Source organism: Nyctereutes procyonoides, unplaced genomic scaffold (genome assembly GCF_905146905.1).
Source record: "Nyctereutes procyonoides isolate TBG_1078 unplaced genomic scaffold, NYPRO_anot_genome, whole genome shotgun sequence".
NCBI lineage: Eukaryota > Metazoa > Chordata > Mammalia > Carnivora > Canidae > Nyctereutes > Nyctereutes procyonoides.
The window spans coordinates 85,404,207-85,429,819 of NW_026575146.1; the positions used below are offsets into that span (position 1 = coordinate 85,404,207).

At 52.3% G+C, this 25,613-nt stretch overlaps 1 protein-coding gene across 4 annotated transcripts in view; it reads left to right on the top strand.

The window, feature by feature from the left end:
- ANKRD27 (ankyrin repeat domain 27) overlaps positions 1–24,901 on the top strand; it is a 52,552-nt gene extending 27,651 nt beyond the window's left edge. For all 4 annotated transcript variants that reach the window (XM_055309648.1, XM_055309650.1, XM_055309651.1 and 1 more), the window contains 17 exons: positions 1,848–1,940; positions 2,709–2,836; positions 3,666–3,748; positions 4,133–4,248; positions 5,159–5,251; positions 7,405–7,602; positions 8,788–8,847; positions 8,943–9,062; positions 9,945–9,989; positions 11,991–12,113; positions 17,817–18,014; positions 18,991–19,110; positions 19,442–19,603; positions 20,712–20,823; positions 22,165–22,243; positions 22,430–22,502; positions 23,532–24,901. In XM_055309648.1, coding sequence (XP_055165623.1) covers positions 1,848–1,940; positions 2,709–2,836; positions 3,666–3,748; positions 4,133–4,248; positions 5,159–5,251; positions 7,405–7,602; positions 8,788–8,847; positions 8,943–9,062; positions 9,945–9,989; positions 11,991–12,113; positions 17,817–18,014; positions 18,991–19,110; positions 19,442–19,603; positions 20,712–20,823; positions 22,165–22,243; positions 22,430–22,502; positions 23,532–23,768 — 2,040 coding nt within the window. In that variant the 3' untranslated portion in view covers positions 23,769–24,901. The remainder of the gene's footprint in view (positions 1–1,847; positions 1,941–2,708; positions 2,837–3,665; positions 3,749–4,132; positions 4,249–5,158; positions 5,252–7,404; positions 7,603–8,787; positions 8,848–8,942; positions 9,063–9,944; positions 9,990–11,990; positions 12,114–17,816; positions 18,015–18,990; positions 19,111–19,441; positions 19,604–20,711; positions 20,824–22,164; positions 22,244–22,429; positions 22,503–23,531) is intronic.
- Positions 24,902–25,613: the final 712 nt, after the last annotated feature.

A 25,613-nucleotide genomic window follows, 5' to 3' on the forward strand; every position in this document is an offset into this window, starting at 1 on the left:
GTGGCGGCCTCCTTGTCTTTTGTGATTCCAGCACTGAGATGCCACCTTGGCACTGCATCGACCTTAGCTGCCGACTGGCTTCTGTCAGCGCAGTTGTGTCTAGGACTGTGAGGCCACTGCTATGTGTCGGTGCCCTTTCCTGGGGAAGGAGCTCAAATGTGTATCTGCATGGCAGGTGAGGTTTCTGGAAAGTGTTAGGACTAAATATTAGTAAGTCACATTTTGTTTTCCTGTTGCCTCTTTATATACTGTGATAGAGTTTCACAGAAATTTCCCCCCCACGAAATAATTGTACCTAAGGTGACTGTATATATGTTCTTTAAGCATAAAGACTTAAAAGTCTCATAAATAAGGGCCCTTGGGTGGCTCAGTGGTTTAGCACCTGCCTTGAGCTCAGAGCATGACCCTGGGGTCCTGGGATCAAGTCCCGCGTTGGGCTTCCTGCAGGGAGCCTGCTTCTCTCTCTGCCTGGGTCTCTGCCTCTTTCTGTGTGTCTCTCATGAATAAATAAATAAAATCTTAAAAAAGAAAGTCTCGTAGGTAAAGACCAGCTTTTTGAAAATGAGCATTTTTGGGATGACTCTAGTTTAACCTTTGTCGACCAAAAACCGGGAGAATCCTGAAAGAATTGGTCCCTTCTCTGTTCCAGCTTTGCAGGCTTCTGGTCTTTCTCACTTTACTGGGTTTCTAATAAACCCCCAAATGGATCCGAGCTGGTATGCTGTCTCTTGTGGTAGGTCGCTTCTCCTTGAAGATTCAGGCCCTGAGGATCTGCCTCTGGTCATCACTGCCCTTCGTCTAGTTACCCGGAGTGGAGGAAGGGACCCCCAATTTACCTGAGCAGCGACGTCTTTGATGTTTCTCTGACCCTCAGCTGCTTGGCTAGAAATCACTGAATAGAACAAGTTGTTAGAACTTTCCGTAGCACGTGGCAGCTGGGAGCAAAGCGGCTCTCATGCTAGGGGTTGGCACGGGTCCGTGAGCCTAACCCTCTGAGGGCAGCTGTGTGAGGGACGGGCCTGAGAGAGGACCCCAGGAACGGGCCATCCCCTCGGTGCCACCGGGCTCTGAGGCAGAGCCTGAAGGCCCGTGGACAGCCTCATCCCGTACTGTTGTCAGGGCTCGGTGGGTTCTGGCAGCAGCTGGCCGGGGGAGACGCTTCACATCCCACCGAGACTTTTTTGAGGACGTTAATTTGTCCTTGGTCAAGCTGCAGGTGCTCCAGTGAGCACCGAAACGTCTCCCTAGGCAATATTTCATAAAGGAAGGATGTGGTTTTAGATTTTTGTATCTAAGTAGACATTACCTGTGATGCAAAGACCTCAACCTATTATTTGAGGTGGACCCCGGCGTATTGTAGGATTTGGGCACAGTGGCCGTGCTCGTCTGCTATTTTGGTAGATATGTTCAGAAAGCAAGACTCCTCTCTCCTGCTGGTTGACACTGGGAAATCTAGAACCGCCTGTTGGATGGCTTTCCTCTCTGTGCCCAGAGAAAGTGGCAGGGCACCGGGCTGTGCGGGCGTTAGGACAGCGGCTTGAGGCCAGGAGGCGGCCAGGGCAAAATCCAGGCTTCCCTCCGGAGGGGGGTGGTGCATGCGTGCTACATTCCACACGTGTGTGCACATAGGCGTGTGCCCGCACACCCCCGGGCCCCGGGCCCGCAGCAGCCACCGCTGCCCTTCTCCCAGCCCAATGAGGATCTGCTCTCCCGCTCAGGGAGGGAGGCGCCGCCGATCCTGTTCTGTGCACAAGAAGCGAGGCCTGGTCCCGGGTTCCCCACCGGAAGGATCTGGTCTAACATCTTGTGCCACGTTGATGAAACAGGTGATTGGGTGTTTCCTGCAGGAGTCGGAGGGGTTTGGTGACAGACTGTTCCTGAAGCAGAGAATGAGCTTACTGTCTCAGATGACTTCAACTCCCATTGATTGTCTGTTTAAGGTAAGACACCAGGAAGTCCTTGGGGGCGCAGGTCGGGGTGGGGGGTGGGGGTCACCCAGCCTTCCGCATCTCCGGAGTCTCTACTGAATCCGTCAGGGCAGTCTGCTCGGTTAAACACTGACGAAGTTCATTTGGTGCTCACAGCGGGTGGTAGGGATGCTGCGCGTCGATGCTGCCCCTCTCCCCCGGGTGTGCCTCCCGTAGCAGGGGGTTCAGGGAGCACCCAGGGAGCCTCCCGGGGCAGCGTGCTCCCCAGGACATCTCACTGCCCGAGGGGAGCAGATCCAGGAATCACGGGGGTGAGCCCGGCACTGCAGCTTGTTCGCTGACGGATCTCTTGCTAAGGCAGCCGTTCCCTTTCCCTGCAAACCAGGGCTCTGTTCGGGTGCAGGGAGCAGGAGTGAGGTGTGGTCTAGGGAGGAGTGTGCATCCCACTGGGTTCAGGAGGCACGGTCCTCCCCCACCTTTGCGTTGAGAATTTTGTCACACTGTTGTTTTAAGCTACGGAAGGTCTATAACATTTCCAAAAATAAGGACAGTACAGATGCACCCCCGGGGCCATCTGCGTGGCCATCTCCGTCCGCGTCCGTCTCCACTCCCACCCACTTTCCCCGTCCGCCCAGACTATTTTGAAACACATCCCAGAGAGCAAGTCATGTCATCCATCCGTACATAGATACGGGTTTCTGTAAGGACACTCCAGAAGCTCACGCCGTAAGAAGAGAGTGATTCCTTAACGTCGCTGGTATTTTTGATGTCACTTTATAGCACATCGCGTCAGGTAACCAGAAAGAAGTGGAAAGACTCCTGAGCCAAGATGACCAGGATAAAGATGCCGTCCAAAGGATGTGTCACCCTCTGTGCTTCTGTGACGACTGTGAGAAACTTGTCTCTGGGTAAGAGCGTCCCCGTGCAGACTCCGTGTGCCGGGAGGTGGGAAGTGCGGGCCTGGGCAGAGCTTCTCCCCTCGTTAGTTGTGAGATTTTTTTGTTTTAAAGGTTTTATTTATTTATTCATGAGAGACACAAGAAGCGGAGACACAGGTAGAGGGAGAAGCAGGCTCCATGCAGGGAGCCCCACGCGGGACTCGATCGCCCTGGGCCAAAGGCGGTGCTAAACTGCTGAGCCACCCAGGGGTGCCCGTGTTGTGCAATTTTGCATACCGACCTTACCCTCGCCGCACTTAGTGGCACGCCGCTGGGCTGGATGCCAGAGTAGGCGGCTACAGGGCCTGCCATCCCCGGAAAGTAGATTTTAGGGGGAGGAATGTCAGCCTCTCCCAGTAACCTTTGGGGTTTCCTAACCCTTGTCGGGCTGTTTCGCTGGGTATCGAAGCCTAGAGGGGTGGGTGGGGGAGGGACGTGGGAACCAGTGCCTCACGTGCAGGAGACCCTGCAGGGGCTGGGTGATCTCTGGACCCGCCATCTGTCTGCTAGCCCCAGGACTCTGGCATGTGCGGCCTGGCAGGGAGAGGCTTATCCCTGCCATTCCTAGGGTGTGTTTCTGGGGGGGGGGGGGAGGTTCCATATCTTCTATTTCTCCTCTTTTTTTTAAGAAAGCAAGAAAGCACAGTAAGGGCGGGAGGGGCAGAGGGAGAATCTGAAGCAGGCTCCACGCCCAGCGCTGAGCCCTACGCAGGGCTCGATCTCATGACCTGAGCCAAAATCCAGAGTCGGGCACCCAACCACCTGAACCACCCAGGCACCCCTCTTCTCCCTCTTTTAGGAGGCTGAACGATCCCTCCATTGTCACTCCATTTTCCAGAGATGACAGGGGTCACACACCGCTCCATGTGGCCGCCCTCTGTGGTATGTGGGCTTGGGGTGCCCTGTGGTTGGGCTCCTAACGGGGGGCCTAGCAGAGGCCTGACTGACCGGGGGCGGCGGAGTCGGGGCGGAAGGGCCGTGTCATGGGCCACCCCCAGGGGCTTTGCTGTTCCCATCGGTGAACTGGTGAACCATGGAATCTTCTGCGGACACCTAAGACTCTTGCGCTGCCTTCTGTGGCTGAGAGCGGGACCAGAGCCGAGCCCCCTCCGGGTGCCCAGAATGGCCTCTGTACCTCTCAGGCAGAAAAACCCCTCGGGGCATGTGTCCTGCCAGGGGAATAAGGGCAAAATAACAGGATGTGCTGAGTAGGGCTTGGGGAGCCCCTGCGCTTCCTGCTGCGTGGTGACCCCCTCTGTTCCGCAGGGCAAGCATCCCTCATTGACTTCCTGGTTTCCAGAGGCGCGGGGGTAAATGCCACAGACTACCACGGGTCGGCCCCCCTTCACCTCGCCTGCCAGAAGGGCTATCAGAGCGTCACGGTGAGCCCGGCTCCACTGCAGCCTCGCGCGGGGTGGGGTGCGTCATTGAGCCCCCGGCAACTTCCGTGGGCCCCCTGGACCCAGACCATTCACTGGCACTTCGGGGATGGGGGGGTGGGGCTGCAGGCCTCCTTCTGCAATCTGGGGGGGGGGCGTTCTGGGGGAAGGAGGAGAGTGAAGATGGGATTGTAAGGGGAGCCCAAGTGCGTAGGGTTGCAGGGAGGATGCACGAGCTCCTCCTGCTGATCCCTCCCCTGTGCCCTCCCACCGCGAGTCCTCCCCCCAGCTATACTCTGCGCCCTCCCCCCTGTGCCCCCCCGTGCCCGCCCCCAGCCATCCCCCCAGCTCTCCCCCAAACCCTCCCCATGCCCTCCCCCAGCCATCCCCATGCCCTCCCCAGCCATCCTGTGCCCTCCCCCAGCCATCCCCCCAGCCCTCCCCACAAGCCCTCCCCCCAGCTATCCTCTACACCCTCCCCCCGCACCCTCCCCTGTGCCCTCCCCCTGAGCCCTCCCCCTGTGCTCTCCCCCTACGCCCTCCCCCAGCCATCCCCCCAGCCCTCCCCCTGTGCCCTCCCCACTGAACCCTCCCCCCAAGCTCTCCTCAGCCCTCCCACCAAGCCCTCCTCTCCTCCTGCACCCTCCTCTGAGCCCTCCCCGCGCCCTCCCCCTGCACCATCCCCCCAACCCTCCCCCCTGAGCCATCCTCCCTATGCCCTCCCCCACACCCTCCCCCCTGCGCCTTCCCCCTGCACCATCCCCCCCAGGCATCCTCCCTGTGCCCTTTTGAGCCCTCCACCCTGGAGCCCTCCCCGCTGAGCCCTCTTCTGCGCTCTCCCCCTGTGCCCTCCTCCCCCCCACCCCCCGCACCCGGGGTGCACATCCGCTCACCTGTCCCCTCCTCATCACAGCTGCTGCTGCTGCACTACAAAGCCAGCCCCGAGGTACAAGACAACAACGGCAACACACCTCTCCACCTGGCCTGCGCCTACGGGCACGAAGACGTAAGTGGCGCTTCCCATCCCCATCCCTGTCCCTGTCCCCATTCCCAGGGTGCCTGATCTTCCTCCTTCTCAGTCGTGGAGACACAGGCCTTTCTGATTGGCCTCCCGGCGTGCTTTCTTTTCATGGTGACTGGAACATTTGGTGTGTCGTTTCTTTTTAATTAAAAAAACCTTAAATTTATTGCAGATGCTCTCCTGTAATAACAGATACCTAAACTCTGATTGCCCGTTAGCATATCCTGAAATTAAAGTCATTTTCGTTCATCCCTGCCGCCATCTGGTTCTTACCTTTGTTCATACTCAGTTTTAGATTTTAGGTTTTTGTAATAACAGCGACAATCGTACCATGTCCGTTTCTACCTCACGTTGAACTGCGTGTCTGTGTTACTTTGTCGTAAGCGCTCTCTCTGCATCTTCTCTGTGTGATTGATGTGGAAAGATGAGATCGTACCCTACCCACCTTTTTTTTTTTAAGCAGAATACTTATTTTGAAACAATTGTAGGTTCACCTGCAGTTGTAAGGCTTAACAGAAAGAGACCCCTTGTACCCTTTACTCAGTTTTCCCCACTGATACCTTCTTATAAATGTGTGGCATATTATTACTCTGCTCATCTTCCTGCAACTTACCTTCTTAACACCACATCCTGGAAACCCTGGAGGCCAGGGAGTGTAGCCCCCGCCCGTACTATAGTCACCACACAGTGATCTGTTGTGTGTTGTGTCCCTAAGAACACCCCTTGGCTCAGCGCTTTGCTGGGACGACTGATAGGACTCAGCGTATGGTCACCCGGCTATGACCGATCGTGGCCGAAGGACACAAAGCACAGACACCAAGTTGAGGAAAGGTGGACGGATGGAGTCTGGAGGAAACCAGGTGCGAGCTTCAAAGCGTCCCCTCCCCAGGGAGCGTACATCCTTAGTTCATCCAGCAGGGAGTTATGACAACAGATCCCGAGGCTTGTCCACCAGGAGAGCTCCGGAGGGACTCAGGGCCCAAGATGTTTGTGGGAAGCTGGTCACCTAAATACCCTGTGCCTGGCACATACCCAAGTTCCAGAGTCCTAGAAGGAAAGCAGGTGTTCCGCAGAAACCACATTGTCCCACAGTTGATTGATCGATTGATTTAATGTTGAACCATTCTTGAAATTTAAATTCAATTAATCATTAGTTTCAGATGAAGAGGTCGGTGGTTCCTCAGTTGCACGTAACACCCAGGGCTCATTACACCATTACACCACGTGCCTCCTTAACTCATCACCCAGTTAGCCCCCCCTCCCCTCCAGCGACCCTCCGTTTGTTCCCTAGAGTTAAGAGTCTTACGGTTTGTCTCCCTTCCTGATTTCGTCTTGTTTTCCTTTTTCCTCTTCCCCTGTGCTCCTCTGTTTTGTTTCTTAAATTCCGCATGTGAGTGAGATCACCTGGTAATTGTCTTTCTCTGATTGACTTGTTTCTCTTAGCGTAACACCCTCCAGTTCCATCCACATTGTTGCAAATGGCAAGATTCCATTTTTTTTGATGGCTGAGTAATACTCCATGGTATATTTATACCACATCTTCGTTATCCCTTCACGTGCCGATGGACATCTGGGCTCTTTGCACAGTTTGGCTGTTGTGGACGTGGCTGCTGTGAACACTGGGGTGCAGGTGCCCCTTCGGATCTCTGTAGTTGTCTCTTTGGGGCAGATACCTAGTGCTGCAATTGCTGGGTTGTAGGGTGGCTTTGGTTTCAACTTGGTGAGGCGCCTCCATACTGTTTTCCCGTGTGGCTGCGCCAGCGTGCATACCCACCAGCAGTGTAAGATTTAGACACCGTGTCCTCAAATCCGAGCTCCTGAGGAACATTTCAAGTCGGGGGCCAACTTGCAGTGGGCCTTTCAGGGGACAGCGGTTTCCCGCCTGCTGCAGCCACCCCATCCTGCACATGGGTGCATCCCAGTTTGTTCAGCCTTTTCTTACTCACTGGCAGTTGGGTTCTTTCAAAAAAGTGATGTGTGCTGCTGAGGTGACCTTGAGGTCTCTCTCTTCCTGCACGTTTGCTTGGTGACTGGACCGTGGATGGAAGCAGGGCGTGGACTGTGGCTGTGGGGGTCCACAGACATTGCGCGAGGCCTGGCGTGTGACTTAATGGTGGTATTCCCCATTTTCTTTGCAGTGTGTGAAGGCTCTGGTCTACTATGACGTGCAGTCGTGCAGACTGGACATCGGTAATGAGAAAGGAGACACCCCACTGCACATAGCTGCACGGTGGGGCTACCAAGGCATCATAGAGACGTTACTGCAAAACGGAGCCTCCACCGAGATCCAGAACAGGCTGAAAGAAACACCCCTCAACTGTGCACTAAACTCAAAGGTAGCTTTTTTCATCTCGGAGCATCAATTTGATTTGAAAAAAAAAAAAAAAAGAATCAATGTCCAGAGATGAGGTCTTGGCCGTGCAAACTGCATTAGTGCCTCAGGACCAAACTTGGCCTGCACCCTGTCTGCTGCGTTTGGGACCTGCTTGTTAATGGATTTTACTTATTTATATGATTTCCAAGTTTACTGGCAGTTGTTCTCAGTCGTGTTCAAAGAGCTGCTCCCAGCAGAGTTTTCCCCGGCCTCCGAGTGCCGCGGGATTGTGAGCAGACAGATTGTGAGCAGAGGGTGACAGGACAGCGGCTGTGGCTGAGAGATGCAGGGACACGGCCCGGGCCGTGGAGGCAGCAGGTGTCTGAGCTCTGCCTTCCTGTTTGGCTCCTAAACGCCTTATCCTATCCTCTCCTGGCCGGTTGTGAGCATCGCTGGGTTCAGTTTCTTCGCAGATGACCTGTGAACGAACCAGTCCTTTCCCGTTGGTAGTTCTGGGAAACGCTCGGAGTCTGGCAGCGTGCGGTGAAGGAGCTCAGCCGTGGGCGGGTGGGGAGCGACGGGGCGCTTCGGTGGCCGCCTCGCCGCGGGTCGCCAGCCCTTTCCCCTGGCACAGGCTCTGCTTTCCGCCTCGTGACGTTTGACCGGCTGCTTTCACAGCTTGCGTCTCTCCCATGGGGTTCTTTCAGGGCGTTCGTAGGAGAACAGTTCCTACGAACGTGAGAACATCACCTTCTAGGAGAACAGTTTTTGCTTTTTAACCACTTTATTGAGGTATGGTTGACACCCACAAAGCTGAACTTGTTTAACGTGTACAACTCAGGCTGGAGAGGCAAGTAGACACGTGTGAGACCGGCCCCGTCACCCACGCCACGGACGCGCCCCTCACCTCCCCAGGTCTCCTCCCGCCCTCTTTCTGTGTCCCGAGTGCGGTTATAGGCCGTGTGTGTCATGAGAACACGACCTGAGATCTGCAGCAGCAGGTTCCGGAGGTTTAAGTCCCTGCTGCTCACCCCAGGGAGAGTGACCCGGGGGAGCCCCGCCTGGTGGGGCCACAGTTTCTCGGTCTCTCCAAGGGTGCAGTGGGGCTGCGTGACCTCCTGAGGAGAGGGGCAGCAGCCGGGCGTCGGGGACGCTACTTGGGTAACTTCCCTCGTTCGGAATCTCTCACGCCCCCTTCCCGTCCCAGATTCTGTCAATAATGGAAGCCCATCACCTGCCCTTGGAAAGGAGGCGGAAGTCTTCAGAGGTGAGTGGGCAGGGCTGGCCTCGGGGGTCCTCTCTGAGTCCGGGCCTGCTCTCTGGCCCTCACGAGGCCCTTCCCTGTTGGGCCCCTGGCCACAGGTCCCCGTGCAGCCCCCTCAGCGCCCCGCGGATTCCATCAGCCAGGCCTCCTCCACCTCCAGCTTCTCCTCCGTGTTGGCGAGCTCCAGACAGGAGGAGCCCAAGAAGGACTACAGAGAGGTGAGGCGCCCAGGTGGGAGGGCGCCGTGGCCCGGAGGGGACCCCGCCAGTACTTGTCACCCTGCTGCCTGCGTGGTCGGCTCCTGGAGCAGCTCTTGACTTTGGGGATACTGGGTGTGCGTGTGAGGGAGTGACGGAGGGAGAGAGGACGGCGTCTTCCAGGACAAGTCTAAGTAAGGTCACCCGTAGGCCCACAGATTTAAGATCATCTATAAACTACAGTATCTGCCCGCACGTCCTGCCCCGTAAGCATCCCCGTCCACCTGATGGGTCATTCCTGACTTCGTACTGACATGTCGTGTCCTGTAACGTGATTTACAGCCTGTTTGGGTTTTTTCCCTCCATTTAACTCGTCTGAGAGCTTGTCCAGCGTCAGCGCACAGAGCAGACCCTCCCACGGGCGTGCCACAGCTCCTCTGCGTGCTTCCCTGTGGGCGGGGAGTATCCGCGGAGGCCAGTGACCTGCTCTGGGAGGGTCCCATAAGCTTATCCTGATGCAAAAGCACAGCAGAGTAGGCCGAGAGACACGTTCCGAAGTCTGGGAGAGCCCTGGCATCGTTCCTGGGAGAAATGTGCCTGGGGCGTGCCCTCCGCTGTGGGATGACGGGGGCTGAGCATGTGGTTCCACAGGGCGGCCGGCCCCCTAGCAGGCACTTGTACTTTGTTGGCAGTGGCCAGGTCACCAGCTGCTGGTTTATGGACCTCGGGTGGTACCGGGTTCGGTGCACGCTAGGGCTCTCCTGGACGGCCTCCACGGCCTCGCTGGGCGATCCCAGGGGTGGCTGGAGAGACGCCGAGGAGAGCTTCTGGGTGGTCGGATGCTGTCATTTCTATTATTGCTCTATTATTGAAGTCGTTTCTTAACGTTCTCTTTCCTTTAAGGTAGAAAAACTTTTAAGAGCGGTTGCTGACGGGGATCTAGAAATGGTGAGTTTTTGGAAGCGTGTCTAAAAACGCTTCCTCTTGGTTGAAAAGAGCTGAGCCTGTGTTTCTTGTCTCCAGCTCAGTCAGGAGCTGCGTTCTGTTCACCCCGCACGGGAGGGCGGCATGTAGCGACTACGTGGCAGTCACATAGGGGCAGGCGGACATAAACAGCTACGCAGGGAGCCTTTCCCACGTTCCTGTCCACGAGGGGGTGTGGTGTTGGCCAGCCCTGCCGAGTGCGGGGCACAGAGTGTGCGCTCAGCCCAGGTGCTGGCTGCGAGCACGATGCACAGGCAGGGCTGGTGGAGGGTGGCGGGGTGGGGCTAGGGTCGGGGGGCTGGGGTCGGGGCTGGGGCCGGGGGTGGCCAGAGCCCAGAGGCGCGGGTGTGGCCCCGTGGACGTTGCTGTGGTGTCTGGGCGGGAGGCCGAGGTCTGAGGCTTGGGACTCCGAGGAGTCACGGTCGGGGGTCCCGACGAGGTGGCTGCTCTGGGTTGGCGAGGGGAGGTGACCGTCCCAGCCCCCGCTGCAGGTGACAGGGATGATCCGAGGAGGCCACTGGAGAGTGGAGACGGCCTTTGTGGATTCCCTGGGCCACTGCCCCTGCCTGCCCTCGGCTTCCTGAAAGGCTCTCGCTCCGTCCCCAGTCTGGGAGGAGGAGGAAATTGGGTGCCTGTGGGGCGAGGGGCTCGCAGTCAGTCCTCTGACGAGAGCTTGGCAGTGCCCTGTGGTTCAGGGACGCCTGTTGCTGATGGTCCAGCATGAGGGGGCGCGTAGAAGTTACTGGGGTCCTCGTATAACCAGCTCGGGGTGCTCACGATCTGACCGTGGTCACTGACGTGCCAGCTTTTATCCGGAGGCCACGGTCAGTGCAGCGGCTGACACGTGGTCCCTCCGGGGGCAGGACGTGGGGTCCGCATCTGTACCTGTCCTCTCATGAGACCGGCCCCCGGGGACCCCGGCGGCCTTTGGGGGAAGCAGAGTGCGAATTCTTCAGGCCCTGACGTCAGAATGAGCTTGCGGAGTGTGACGGGGCTGCTCCCTGCGTGTGCCGCTGGCTGAGCCACGGTGGAGCCTGTGCAGGGCAGGGACTGGGACTGTCCCCGTGTCCTGACACACCTGCTCTTCCTTCTGTGCCTGGGTGAGGGCTGAGGCCGTTCACACGGGGTGAGCAACAGCAGACTGCCCAGCGCCCCGGGGTCACCACCCAAACCGATCCCCGCCCCGGGCACCTGCCCCTCTGCTCCCCCCAGTTCTTGGTCCCTGGCCCTGTCCGTTCCAGCCTGAGGGGTGTCTGCTGTCGGGGTGCGGAAGGGACCTGGAGGAGAGGGGGTCGGGGTGACGGGGGCTCTATGGAAGCCCTGCCCCTCCCTGCACGCACACGCTGGCCGTCTCTGTGCTCTCCAGCAGGCCTGGAAACGTGTTAATATGGTTTCCCATGTTCAAATTTGATGTCCCAGAGAGTAGTTTTCACTGGAACATACATGGGACCTTTTGGCAGTCCCCTGTCCCTCCCGGGTGGTGTCAGATAATCCCCCGTCCCTCCTGGGTGGCATCAGGCACTCCCTTGTGCTCTCCCGGGTGGCGTCGAACAGTCCACCATCCCTCCCGGGTGGTGTTACACAGTCCCCCATCCCTACCGGGTGGCATCAGGCAGCCTGTGGGGCGGTTCTGGCACCACTGCCCGGTCGTGTGGCTGCAGCCACCTTGTTCGGCCCCCGAGCGTGGCCTTGCCCGGGCTGTCGAAGGTGTGCAGCCAGGTGATAGGCCGAGGTGGCCACTGCTTGCCCCAGGACGAGGGTGAGCACAGCACTGCTCTGAAGAACGAGTGTCCAGCCCAGGCTCTAGAAAGGTCGCTGAGGTCTGTGCGTCACCCGGAGGAGGGCTGAGCGGGGGTCGGGAAGCCGGGTCCTGGCCTGGGAGCAGGTGCATGTAGGGTACCTGCTGCAGCTCGTACAGAATGAAGGAGTTTTACGTTCTCCTTTCTCCTTCCTGCGCGACCCCAGGTGCGTTACCTTTTGGAGTGGACCGAGGAGGACCTGGATGAATTGGAGGACGCCGCTGCCGTGGGTGATGTCGACTTCTGTCACCCCCTGTGCCAGTGTCCGAAATGCGCTCCAGCTCAGAAGGTTTGGTCGGCTCCTGTGGGCGCGGCCAGGGGCGGGGCGGGAGGCAGAGGGCTCTCCCCCCAGGAAGGCGCCTGCTTCTCAGCCAGTGCGTTACTGAGTGGCTGCCCGTTGCTGTCCCCCCGAGAGGAGGGGACGGGGAGTCGTTCAGCTCGGGAGAGAAGCTGGGACTAGAGCGGCTCTGGGTGCGACCCGCACCCGTGCTCCGTCCCCGTTGCAGCTGCTCCCTGGGCCCGTGGGTCACAGGCGAGCGTTTGTGCCTGAGGGTGTCTGTCCACACGCCTGCCAGGCCTCTGCGGAAGCTGCTGCGGGATCCACTGGCCACTGTCTTTGCTCACGTTGCTATGCCTTCTGCGGGGGGACCCTCCCCCCAAACGCAGAGGGTCCCACTCCCTCTACCCAGGCTCCCCCGGTGGTAAGGGGTCGCCAGGCCACAGGACGGTATCCCAGTCTGGATACTGACACAGAAACAATCCATATGTCTTATCCACATTTCTTTGGTTTTCCTTGTGCCCACATGTGCCTGCACAGGTGCTTACTTTTATCACAGGCATAGCTTGGCGCACCCTCCTGCCCTGGAGGTACCAACCAGCTCCCTCACCACGGCAAGAACCACTCGTGCTGCCCTTCCCCCACGCACCTGTCTCCCTGCCACCCCCCAACCCCTGCGTTGGTTCTTTTTTTTTTTTTAAATACATTTATTTTTTATTGGTGTTCAATTTACCAACATACAGAATAACACCCAGTGCTCATCCCGTCAAGTGCCCCCCTCAGTGCCCGTCACCCAGTCACCCCCACCCCCGCCCTCCTCCCCTTCCACCACCCCTAGTTCGTTTCCCAGAGTTAGGAGTCTTTATGTTCTGTCTCCCTTTCTGATATTTCCCACACATTTCTTCTCCCTTCCCTTATATTCCCTTTCACTATTATTCATATTCCCCAAATGAATGAGACCATATAATGTTTGTCCTCCGATTGACTTACTTCACTCAGCATAATACCCTCCAGGTCCATCCACGTTGAAGCAAATGGTGGGTATTTGTCATTCCTAATGCCTGAGGAATATTCCATTGTATACATAGACCACAGCTTCTTTATCCATCGTCTTTCGATGGACACCGAGGCTCCTTCCACAGTTTGGCTATTGTGGACATGGCTGCTAGAAACATCGGGGTGCAGGTGTCCCGGCGTTTCATTGCATCTGAGTCTTTGGGGTAAATCCCCAACAGTGCAATTGCTGGGTCGTAGGGCAGGTCTATTTTTAACTCTTTGAGGAACCTCCACACAGTTTTCCAGAGTGGCTGCCCCAGTTCACATTCCCACCAACAGTGTAAGAGGGTTGGTTCCCTTTTCTCCGCATCCTCTCCAACATTTGTGGTTTCCTGCCTTGTTAATTTTCCCCATTCTCACTGGTGTGAGGTGGGATCTCATTGTGGTTTTGATTTGTATTTCCCTGATGGCAAGTGATGCGGAGCATTTTCTCATGTGTGTGTTGGCCATGTCTGTGTCTTCCTTTGTGAGATTTCTGTTCATGTCTTTTGCCCATTTCATGATTGGATTGTTTGTTTCTTTGCTGTTGAGTTTAATAAGTTCTTTATAGATCTTGGAAAGTAGCCCTTTATCTGATATGTCATTTGCAGATATCTTTCCCGTTCTGTAGGTTGTCTTTTACCTAGATAACCGTCAAATCACCTTGCATTGGTTCTTGTACGAGCTGTGAGATTAGGTTGGGGTTCATTTTGTTTGCCAGTGGATGTCTCCCTATTGCACACCACCTGTTGAAAGGACCATCCTTCCTGCATTGATTTGCTGTTCCTATTCATTTGCTAGTGTATGGTGTGGGTCCCCCTCCAGGTTCTGCCTTCTGTCCCACACATGGATCTGTGTGTCTGTCCTTCCACCAGTCCCACACTGTCTTGATTCCTGTAGCTATAGGAAGCCTTTGGATGGGGCAGAGTGATTCTTCCTAACTTGCTCTTCTTTGCCAGAATTTTAGTTATTTTACGGCCTATGCCTTTCCTTGTACATTTTTTAAAAGATTGATTGATTCATTCATTCATGAGAGACACAGAGGCAGAGACACAGGCGGAGGGAGAAGCAGGCTCCATGCAGGGAGCCTGATGTGGGACTCGATCCCGGGACTCTAGGATCACACCCTGAGCTGAAGGCAGATGCTCAACTGCTGAGCCACGCAGGCATCCCTCCATATACGTTTTAGAATAAGTTTGTTTGTGTCTACCAAAAATCTTGTTAGGATTTCGGTTGGAATTGCATTAAAATCATAGATCAAACTGGGGGAGAAATGACATCTTTACTGAGTCAAGCCTTCATGAACATAGTATATCTCTCCAAATATTTAGGCCGTCTTTTAATGTCTTCATCATTTTGTGATTTTTAGCATACAGATCCTGTCCATGTTTTCATAAGTGTATACTTAAGTATTTCATTTTCTTTCGAGAAATAGTAGATGGCATTGTGCAGTGTAGTATGCCCTTGTGTGCTAACTACTCGATGTGTGTGTCCCATACTGAGAAAATTAATTTGTCTGCAAAACAGGTATAGTGGTGTCATCATTCATTGTACAAGATAATATACTGCCTTGTCGTAACAAGCTTCACTGTGGGTTATTCTAACCCAGTAATGTTGAAATGAGTAAAACGTTCATTCACATGCAGCTTTTCAGCTCACTCCAGGGTCATGCGTACACTGGGGATGTGCAACTTTTGTTCTGTCCCCATGCTGCAGGGTGGGCTCAGCCCAAAGAATGGTTTCTCCTACGCAGACTGCTATGAAAAGTGTAGGGAGGGATCCCTGGGTGGCACAGCGGTTTGGCGCCTGCCTTTGGCCCAGGGCGCGATCCTGGAGACCCGGGATCGAATCCCACGTCGGGCTCCCGGTGCATGGAGCCTGCTTCTCCCTCTGCCTGTGTCTCTGCCTCTCTCTCTCTCTCTCTCTCTCTCTCTCTCTCTCTCTCTCTGTGACTATCATAAATAAATAAATAAGTAAAATTTAAAAAAAAAAAAAGAAAAAGAAAAGTGTAGGGATTAGAAAGGCAGGTGATGTTTCAAAGGATACGATGTGAAGTCATCGGACTTGGGGCCCCGGCAGTGACTGTTGTTTGGCCAGAGGCAGTTAGCATGTCTGTCACCGTTCTCATCATTGTCCTCAGCTTTTCCCCGCCTCATGGTTCACTCATTGTAACAAGAAACTGGATTACACGTTAAAATAACTGCTGGATTTATTGGATAAAATCTTAGTTCTCTGCTTTTTTTTTTTTTTTTTAAAAAAAGACTTTATCTGTTTATCCGTGAGAGACACAGAGAGAGAGGCAGAGACCCAGGCAGAGGGAGAAGCAGGCTCCATGCAGGGAGCCCGATGTGGGACGATCCCAGGACTATAGGATCACACCCTGGGCCAAAGGCAGGCACTCAACCACTGAGCCACCCAGGCTGCCCTCTCTGCTTTTTTAAAAAACCTCTTTTTCTGGTTTTGAAATTTCTCTAAAAGACATAAAAACATTTATGTGGAAATTGCTTCACATCTGTGATTTAGCTAACCACCCCCTGGCCTCACCTTCTTCTAGCTCACTGGTGTGTTTAGAGTGTTTATTTTGTTTTGTTTTTAAAGAATTTATTTATTCACAAGAGAGACCGAGAGAAAGAGACACAGAGAGAGAGACAGAGAGGCATATGCAGAGAGAGGCAGACCCCCTGCTGAGGGACTTGATCCCAGGATCCTGGGATCATACCCTGAGCCAAAGGCAGACGCTTACCTGAGCCACCCGGGCACCTCTAGGGTGTTTGTTTTAAAAACCCTTGTTGAGGGACGCCTAGGAGCTCAGTGGTTGAGCATCTGCCTTCGGCTCAGGTCATGACCCGGGGTTCTGGGATCAAGTCCTGCATCGGGCTACCTGCATGGAGCCTGCTTCTCCCTCTGACTGTGTCTCTGCCTCTCTCTCTCTCTCTCTCATTAATAAATCAATAAAATATTTGAAACAAACCCTTACTGACGTAGAATTTGCACCCAGTAAAGTGTACCCGTGTGCAGTGTACAGTGTGATGAGTTTCTGCAGATGTGTAAAGCCATGAAGCCGTCACCACAGCCCCGATCCAGAACACTCCCATCACTTCTGAGGGTTTTCTTGGGCTGCTTTGAAGTTCTTGCTCCCCTCGTCCCTCCCCGTCCCAGGCAACCCCTGGTCTGCTCTCTGTCATTGCAGACTTGCTGGCATCTTCTAGAACTTCATGTGAATGGAAAACTAGACAGTACATACTCTTTTGAGTCTGGCTTCCTTTCCTCGGCAGAACGTTTTGAGATCCACGCCGGGTCGCCCGCCCTTCCAATTGCTGTCTTTTGTTCAGTACACTATAATTTATCTAATAACCTGTTGATGAATGTTTCAGTACTTTCCTGTTTGGGGTTTTGTGAAGAAAGCTAGTGTGAACATTTGTAAACACATTTTTATATAAATGTATGTTTACTTGGGTAAATACCTCGGGGCGTAATTAAGTGCTGGATTGTGCAGTAAGTGTGTGTGTAACTTGATAAGAAGCTTCCAGTTTTCCAGGGTGATTCTCCATTTTCCATTCCTGCCACCAGTGTGAGAGTTCTAGTTGCTCCACATCCTTGTGACTGTTCAACGTTAGCCATTCCTATCCGTGCGCAGTTTCATTGCATTTCTTTTCTTCCTACTTCTTCATCTCTTTGTTCTTTATTTTGTGGGGTACGATTTACAAGCAGCAAAATTCACGCTTTTAATTAGCATGTTTTTTTCACCAAGAGAACCTTTTTAATCATCAGAAAGTGAACTGGATAACCAAAGTTTTCATCCCTGGCCAGGACACCGAAATAGTAATTTTATTATCAAAATGTGGGATTCAGTATCGCGATTTAATGTTTGTTTTCAGTTGTATGGCTAATAAATGTTTCGTTTGTCCTTTTAATTGCTGATTGTTCTTCTGTTGGCATGACTGATTTTAACACCATTGTGAATCCACGGACTATCTCCCCAATATAAACATGTATCTTTCTTCTTTCCAAATCTTTTGCCTTCTTTTACAAATTCATATCGTCTAATTGAGTTATAAGAATCTCTTGTTGTTATGAAATTCTGGTTGGTACATGCCACACACTCTCTCCCACTCTGTGACTTGCCTTTTTGTTTTCTTGATTGTGTCTTTCAAAGAATAACCATATAAAATTTGCATTAAGTCTAGTTTATCAAACTGTTCCTTTATGGTTTTTGCTTTTCTGTGTCTCATCTAAGAAATCTTTACTTATCAAGCATTGCCAAGATTTTCTTGTGTACTCACTCCAAGAACTTTATAGCTGCAGCTGTCAGCGTTTAGGTCTGTGATGAATTTTTAACTGTTGTGTGCGGTGAGCTAAGGGTTGATGTGCAGTTTTTCCATATGTGGATATCTTGTTGTTCGGACACCATTTGTTGAGCAGACTTTCTGTTTCCCATTGAATTGCTTTGGCATAAAGAGGGCATCATTCCAGGGGGCTTGCTCTTGGAGGTGCACGTAATCTTTGGTATACCTTACCTTTCTCGAGTCGTAGGAATTCACCTGTGGGCAACCCGATTCTGGGTCCCACCGTGATCCTAAATTTTGCACAGGGGCTGCAGGGGACAGATGGCTTTAATTCCTTCAGCCCAGTGTCTTAAATACTAATGACATTTCTGTCTCCATCTTCTGCATTTGCTAGAAGCTGGCAAAGATTCCTGCCAGCGGGCTTGGTGTGAATGTGACCAACCAGGACGGCACTTCCCCGCTGCATGTGGCTGCCCTGCACGGTCGGGCGGACCTCATCCATCTCCTGTTGAAACACGGTGCCAATGCCGGTGCCAGAAACGTAAACCAAGCTGTCCCGCTCCACCTGGCCTGCCAGAAGGGCCACTTTCAGGTACAGGTTCTGTCTCCTGGGCAGAGGGCTTTGGGTTAGAACTGTACTTGGTGGGAATGCTGCAGAGGCGGAGGGGGTGTTGGCCCAGAGGACAGACACATTTCCTTCCTCCCAGCGCTGAGATTCTGTGCTGCACATGGCAGAACTGCTCCATATCGGAACACAGACCTCTGGAGCTTCTGGGGGTGGGCCTTCCCCCTCCCTTCCCCGCCCCCCACCTCACGGCCATTCACTTCCTGGTGGCACAGAGGCCGTCATTCTGTTTCTGACCCCAGCAGGAGCCGTCTCTGGTGCTTGGGTGTTGGTCATCGAGGGCTCTACCTACAGCCTAGCACCTTTCATCCCAAGCCCTTGGCCTTTGTCAGACACTTTAGTACTTTATAGAGAATGGCCCTGTGGAGGGGGTGCAAGAGAGAATTGTGAAGTGATGGAGTTTTTCAAAGTCCTAGATTTCTTTTTGAAAATTTCCAACTTAAAAAAATTTTTCCCTCACTACACTAGCTCTACCGTAAGGTTTTAAAAGACAAGAACCAGGGGTGCCTGGCTGGCTCAGTTGGTTAGATCATGCGACACTTGATCTCAGGGTCGTGAGTTCAAGCCCCATGTTGGGTGTGGTGCTTCCTTTAAAAATAAAAGACAGGAACCAAACCAAGTCTTCCATCTCTCTTGTTAACAGCTCGCATAGCACTTCAAACATCAGTTATCCCATCTGTAGAACTAGAGTAATAATTCCAGCCCTCCAGAGGGCAGGTCACATGATGACATGGACAAAAAAATTGCACTAGCACGTTGCCTGGTGGAGGAGACCCTCACCAAATGTCTGTTGCGCCCCGCTTCACTTGGTCTGTGTTCTCCTGAGTCAGGCGTGTCTAAAGAGCCTCCCAAATAAACTTAGGGGAAAGTCGTAAGGATGTCAAGTTAAAGAATTTCTTCCATGACTTTAATTAAAGTTGAAAATTTGTCTTCTCTGGGCTAGGTGGTGAGGTGTCTATTGGATTCTAAAGCAAAACCCAATAAAAAGGATATAAGTGGAAACACACCCCTCATTTACGCCTGTTCCAACGGCTACCACGAAGTTGCAGCATTGCTGTTACAGGTAAGGGCCCCCCAGCCCCGGAGCTGCTGATATCGTCAGTAGTGGGGTCCTCATTGTTTTCTGGCATTCCTTTTGTTTTTGTTTTTGCTTTTGTTTTGAGAGAGAGAGGGAGCAGCATGTGCTAGTCGGGGGTGGGGAGGAAGGAACAGAGGGAGAAGGACACAGAGAATCTAGAGCAGGCTCCATGCCCAGCACAGAGCCTGACATGGGGCTCGATCTCACCGCCCTGAGATCATGATCTGAGCCAAAATCAAGAGTTGGACGCTTAACCGACTGAGCCACCCAGGCGCCCCTCTGGCATTCCTTTTGATTACACGGTTTCTCCTTCTAGCACGGGGCCTCCATCAACGTCTGTAACAATAAGGGTAATACAGCTCTGCACGAGGCGGTGATAGAAAAGCACGTCTTCGTGGTGGAGCTGCTTCTGCTTCATGGGGCATCAGTTCAGGTGGTGAACAAGCGGCAGTGCACCGCCATCGATTGTGCCGAACAGGTGAGTGGGCGCTTCAGGGATTCCCTGTGGTTAAACCACATCCGATGTAGCCGTGGCCGACCTTTGAATCGCTGCGCTTGGAGTCTGTCAGTGTGGCTAAACATCAGAGGTGGCCTGCCCGGGGAGCCAGGGGCCAGTCTTTCAGGGCTCGCCTTTGAAGGGGTGCATAGAGGTGCCCCCTGCCCCCTGTAACTGCAGGTGCGGGTGCCCTGGTTGGCCCAGGGACGAGCTATCAGGTGCTCACGGGGAAGCAGCAAGCTGAGGCCGCGTTCTGGGCTCACCCTCCCTGCACTGGGCACCTGGGGTCTTAGCACAATGGAGAAATTTGGTTGGTTGGTGGTTCTAAGACTCCCTGAGTTATTCTCCGTGTAAGGGGATTGGATGACCAGTTCCCCCCTCCTTCCAGCGCTGTGGGTGTTTGCACAGAGAACTGGTGAGGAGAAGCTTCCTCTCCTGGAAGAAGCGAGCTGTCTCCTGTCCCCATTTTTACATTGAGTGTTTTCATTTTCGACTCTGGATACACAGCTAGTAGGCCGTTAAAGGACACTGATGTCATGTAAAAGTCCCCATAAACCCAACGTACTCACAGGCTCATCACATTATTTTTCAGTGACATTTTTTTTTAAAGATTTTATTTATTTATTCATGAGAGACACAGAGAGGCAGAAACATAGGCAGAGGGAGAAGCAGGCTCCAAGCAGGGAGCCCGATGTGGGACTCGATCCTGGGACTTCAGGATCACACCCTGAGCCAAAGGCAGAGGCTCAACCACTGAGCCAACCCAGGCGCCCCATTCAGTGACATTTCTTCACAGAATCGAAATATTTTAAACCTTCCCTGAGCGACTTTCTCAACTGATGATAAAGAGGAGTGTTTTTTATTGAGTACTTACTATGTGCTGGGCCGTCGGTGACCTCATGGTAACTGCGATAAGAGATCCCATTATCCCGGGGCCCCGGGGCAGGGCTGCTCCTCCCCTCGAGGCCCTGTGGCTGCAGCTTCGTCTGCCTTTCTGCCCAGCGGCACCAAGACTGACAGGTCAAAACCAGGCAATAACCTGCTAAGAGTGAAAAATATTACTGTTAACCTTCTCCCTTTCAAATTGTAGAACTCAAAAATAATGGAATTACTTCAGGTGGTACCGAGCTGTGTGGCGTCCGTGGACGACGTGGGCCAAACAGACCACAAGGAGTACGTGACGGTTAAGATCAGGAAAAAATGTACGAAGTTACATTCTGATTCTCAGTGTGGGCTTATTGGGAAATTTGTGAGTGTTGATTGAATTGTGAACGTAGAATGTCATTATACTCATGACTCGGGGCGGGAGACGGGCGCCGAAGAGCCGTCCGTTACTGCCTAGCTCAGCAGCTTGTTTTGCTCCTGGTTTTCTGGTTGCTGGGGGTCATGCCTCCCAAGGGAGTGAGGTGGCCACTCGGCCTCCCTGCCAACTGCAGAAGAGGAGCAGTCTCTGGGAGGTTCTGCATGCCACGTAGCCCAGATCCAGGCTTTTTTCTAAGCATTTCCTGGGCATCTGGGGTGCAGCATTTCCGCTAACTTTAAAGGTTTTTCATTCGTTCATTCATTCATTCGTTCATTCATTTTTAAAATTTTATTTGCAGGTGTATAGAGATTATTGGTAATTAGAAGAGTAGTTGGCAGACATGGATAGGGCTGAAGTTTTTTGTTATAGTCTAGATAGGGCCCATGCCTCTATTTATTTTTTAAAGATTTTATTAATTATTCATGAGAGACACACAAAGAGAGGCAGAGACACAGGCAGAGGGAGAAGCAGGCTCCCGCGGGGAGCCGATGCAGGACTCGATCTCGGGACTCCAAGATCACATCCTGAGCCAAAGGCAGATGCTCAACCACTGAGTGCCCCAAGTGCTCCTGTTTTAATTTTTTTTTTAAGATTTTTTTTTTCTTTTGTAAGCAGTGGGTTTCAAACTCACAAGCATGCGATCAAGAGTCACGTGCTGTACAACTGACCGAGCCAGCCAGGTGTCCTTCTGCTCTATTTCTTTTTAATTTTTTTTTTTAAAAGATATTGTTTGTAGGGCAGCCTGGGTGGCTCAGCGGTTTAGCGCCGCCTTCAGCCCAGGGCGTGATCCTGGAGACCCCTGCGTGGAGCCTGGTTCTCCCTCTGCCTGTGTCTCTGCCTCTCTCTCTCTCTCTGTGTCTCTCATGAATAAATACATAAAATCTTAAAAAAAATATCGTTTGTAGTCCAGTGATGTGAGTAAACCCTCTTCTGTCTCTGGATAATCCTGAGGCTGTCTGACCACAGCTGCCTGTAGCTGGAGAATATCTGTGTGTATTAATAAGACGTGTCTTTCCTTCCCATGGGGCTTCACGTGGTAATAAATTGCTACTGATACGTTTCTTTAAGCAAACAGCAGTGCTTAATTTTCTAAATTTTGTTAAACTAAGAAAATTGGAAGGTTGCACCTATGCTATGACTTTAAACCAATTCTTAGACTACTTTGGAAGTTTTTTGTTTTTTTTTAGTTATTTTTTTTTACTTTGGAAGTTTTCAAAGGTTTGTCCTTTTCTGTCTACAGGGAACTCAAAAATGTATGACCTGCCAGATGAACCTTTTACCAGACAGTTTTACTTTGTCCCCTCAGGTGGTCAGTTTAAGTGAGTATAAAATTTGAGCTGGTTTCTGTGCTTTTGATCCTACTTTACTTACAAGGCAGGCTGCGTGTGCGCCCCCTTGGTGGGTTAGAGAGAAGTCTGCGGCCACCAAATGCTGCCACCTGGTGGCCGGCCGGGTGCTTCACACCACTATTTCAGACCCCGATTTTACTTTGTTTTGGGTTTCAGGGGAAGGACTTCAAGGGAGATTATGGCAAGAGATAGAAGTGTCCCTAATTTTACTGAAGACTCTTTGCATGAGGTGAGTTGTTCAGCGCTGGCTCATCATCATATTTCTTAAAGCCTGTCTTTTTCCAAAACCAATCCACGGTGCACTCATTTCTCATATCCTGCTTCCCTTCTTTGCGAGAGCTAACAATTAAGGTGAGTTCATTAGCGGGACAGCCAAGAGTACACACTCCCTTTATTGAGAACGTAGAGCGAAGGGGAAAACGGGAAATAAGGGCACAGGTGGAGAGAGGCAGCAGGGCACGGTGTGTGTACCTGGCGAAATAGCTCAGCTGCCGCGAGTGTGAGAATCAGTGATGTCAGGAAGAAACCGAGTTCGTATGTGGATGGGCAGACACTTCCCCAGATGTGGCCTAGAGCTGCTCCTGTGGACAAGTCCGCGTGTGGCCGTCCTCCCACAGCACGGTTTACCCACTCGCTGATACAGAGAAGCTTGCTTTACATTCTGTTGTACTATTAGGTGACTCTTCTCAGAAATGTGACTTTTCTTATTGCTCCTCGTGATATATGACGGTTGACGAGAAGCAGACTTCACAGCCTGTGTGGCATAGGCTCGCTGAAGCAGATATACCGAAGTCCGAAATCTTATAGAGGACTAAAGCGATGTTTGTTAACACGACTAATTTCAATCTGCTTTGTGACCTTTCATGACTTTGCTAACAGATGTGTTGCTGCACGGGAAACCCGCAAACTTTGCAATCTGCTCGGGTTCCACCGAGTGCTTTTCTCTTGTGAGCTATGGGGACGTCAGGCAGGTTGCTTCCATTTGCCGATCCCGTGTCCTCAGCTGTAAACGGGGGCAGCGATTAGTGCACACTTGTTACGAGTCATAAAGATTAAATGTGCAGACAGGTGGTGTCTGACGCATGGCGTACGCACACGCCATACTGTCCCCCTGGGGAGGTCACAGCTGAAAATTATGCCTAGAAAGTACCAGGCACATTGGGTGGCAAGAAGCACCCAAGAGCACTGTTCTTGCTTGTGTGGTTTCTTGTTTAAAGTGCAGTGCGAATGAACTGCTTGAATTGTACCGTTTCTTCAGCCAGGGAGGCAAACAGTCACAGGCAGACAGAGCAACCTGCCAGACCAGAGCAGATCTGAGACTGCTGACAGAGGAAGCGGCAATCGGCCTGAGAGGCCCGGACCGAAACAAAGCGTTCCTGCCAACAGGCGGATGCTGCGCAGACACACAGTCGAGGACCCGGGCGTATCCGTGAGCCCAGGCTCCGCCGGCAACCCAGGCACATCCCCAGAGGCTGATATCGCTTCCCAGTCTTAACGGTGATAGCAGTCGTTACATCGGCTGCCAAGAAGTGGGTCCTCGGCAAGGAGGGGCCCAGCGGGAACCTGGCTGAGAACGAGAAAAGGGCTTTCTGTTGGATTTGCAAGAAGAGCAGAAAGTTCCTGAAAGTTTTTCTGTGGCCGAGGGAAAGAATGCAACCGAGAAAACGATCACCGCGTCTTTCCTCTCCTAAGCTCACGCGTTCCCTGGGAAAGGAACACACACCAGTTCCAGTGGGGTCCAGATCCCTGAGAGCAGGCGAACGTTTCTGCTGAAGCAGTAGGGTTCCCTGGCTACTGGGCGAGGTTTCGGCACCAGATTCTGACCTCCTCCTAACGAAAGGTGCTAACCTCCGTGATGTGGACAAGTGAGCAAACCACAGGCTGAAAGAATTCCTCCTTCTGGGATAAGCTGCGGGGAAGCAGTTGAGGTGCCATGGTTGTGGAGGCCGGGCCAAAGCGACACGGGGGAACGGACAAGAGGACCTGGGAAACGTTCCTTTGCAAAGCAGCACTTGAACCCAAAGATGCCTACATGCCATTGTGATGTTCATTTTAGTGAAAAGGACATTTATGACCTCTACTACGCTATGTATGTGGGGAAAGTTGCGTGTGACTTTTCTTCCAACAGAGTAAGTACAGATATTTGATCACTGCACACATGCACCTGTTATCAGTGTCTCTCGAGACATCCCCGTCCGTTAAAAACCTCCCTTAGATGTCACTCCTGATGGATGGTTACTGAACTAGAGAGATTTGGCACATCTTTTCTTAGTCTTTTGATTCCGATTCAAAACTTGCAGCACAAACCAGGTCAGAGTTACTTTCAGTTAGAACTTATTGCCATTTATTCCTTTTTATAAATTTCTATAGATTATACTCTTATTTTTTTATGTTACTAATTGGTCTACAGCCGCAGATATGGGTTTGTCCTGAGCACCTACCTTTTCAAATAACTTTGTAATATGGAAATGGTTTTGTGCATGTTCTTGGAAATACTTGTGTATGTATAGAAGGGAGGGGCTGATTATTTTTCTACAAAGTAATTTATGATTTCTAATTTTCTAATGTGCCTTGGATATGTGCCAAATGATGGGAAAGAAACAGTAAACTTTATGATTCTTGAGCGTGTCATGGTGTACTTTTTTAATGTCTTGCTCTGGAGATTGGGGGGGGGGGGGGCGTTTCTCAGCCTGTCTGCTACAAACATGCGCTCGGCATATGGAACGATCATCCCCCGCTGGATGGATGTGTGTGTTTCAGTTACTAGATGTCCCTTAAATATGTAAACTGCATCATTCAGAGCAGAGCCTTATCCGTTCCCCTGCTTAGGCCTGACAATCTAGTAGGTGCAATCACGAAGGCTTTTAAATCAGAACAAAAATGAATGTAATACAGCTTTTTAGCTCAAACAGAAGTTAAGATGGTTGCTTTGCAGACTCCTTTGTCCTGATTTATTTTTCATCCTTTTCACCAGTTTTAAAACAAAACTGCCTGTATCGGCCGGTTGTTGTGGTTCACGGTCACCCTAATTAGGAAACTGTATCCTGTGCAGTTTATCAACACAGCCAAGTTGCAAATACACACATTTGGTATCACCTGATTTTTTGGGGTGGTACAATATAATCTTGAAAACTTTTAGGTCTACTCCTAGTTGATTCTAACAATTGCCCCGACTGGTAAAATTGTCAAAGGAGGAAACAGGGTCAAGAGAAGTTAATGGGGCTGATGCTTGCACTGTCAGAGTTGCGGTTGAGGCCTGCTTGGCGGGGTCATCCGAATTGGCAGTTTCCAGGGTCTCCTGGAGACATAAATACCTTGAATGAGACAGTTTTAGGGGACA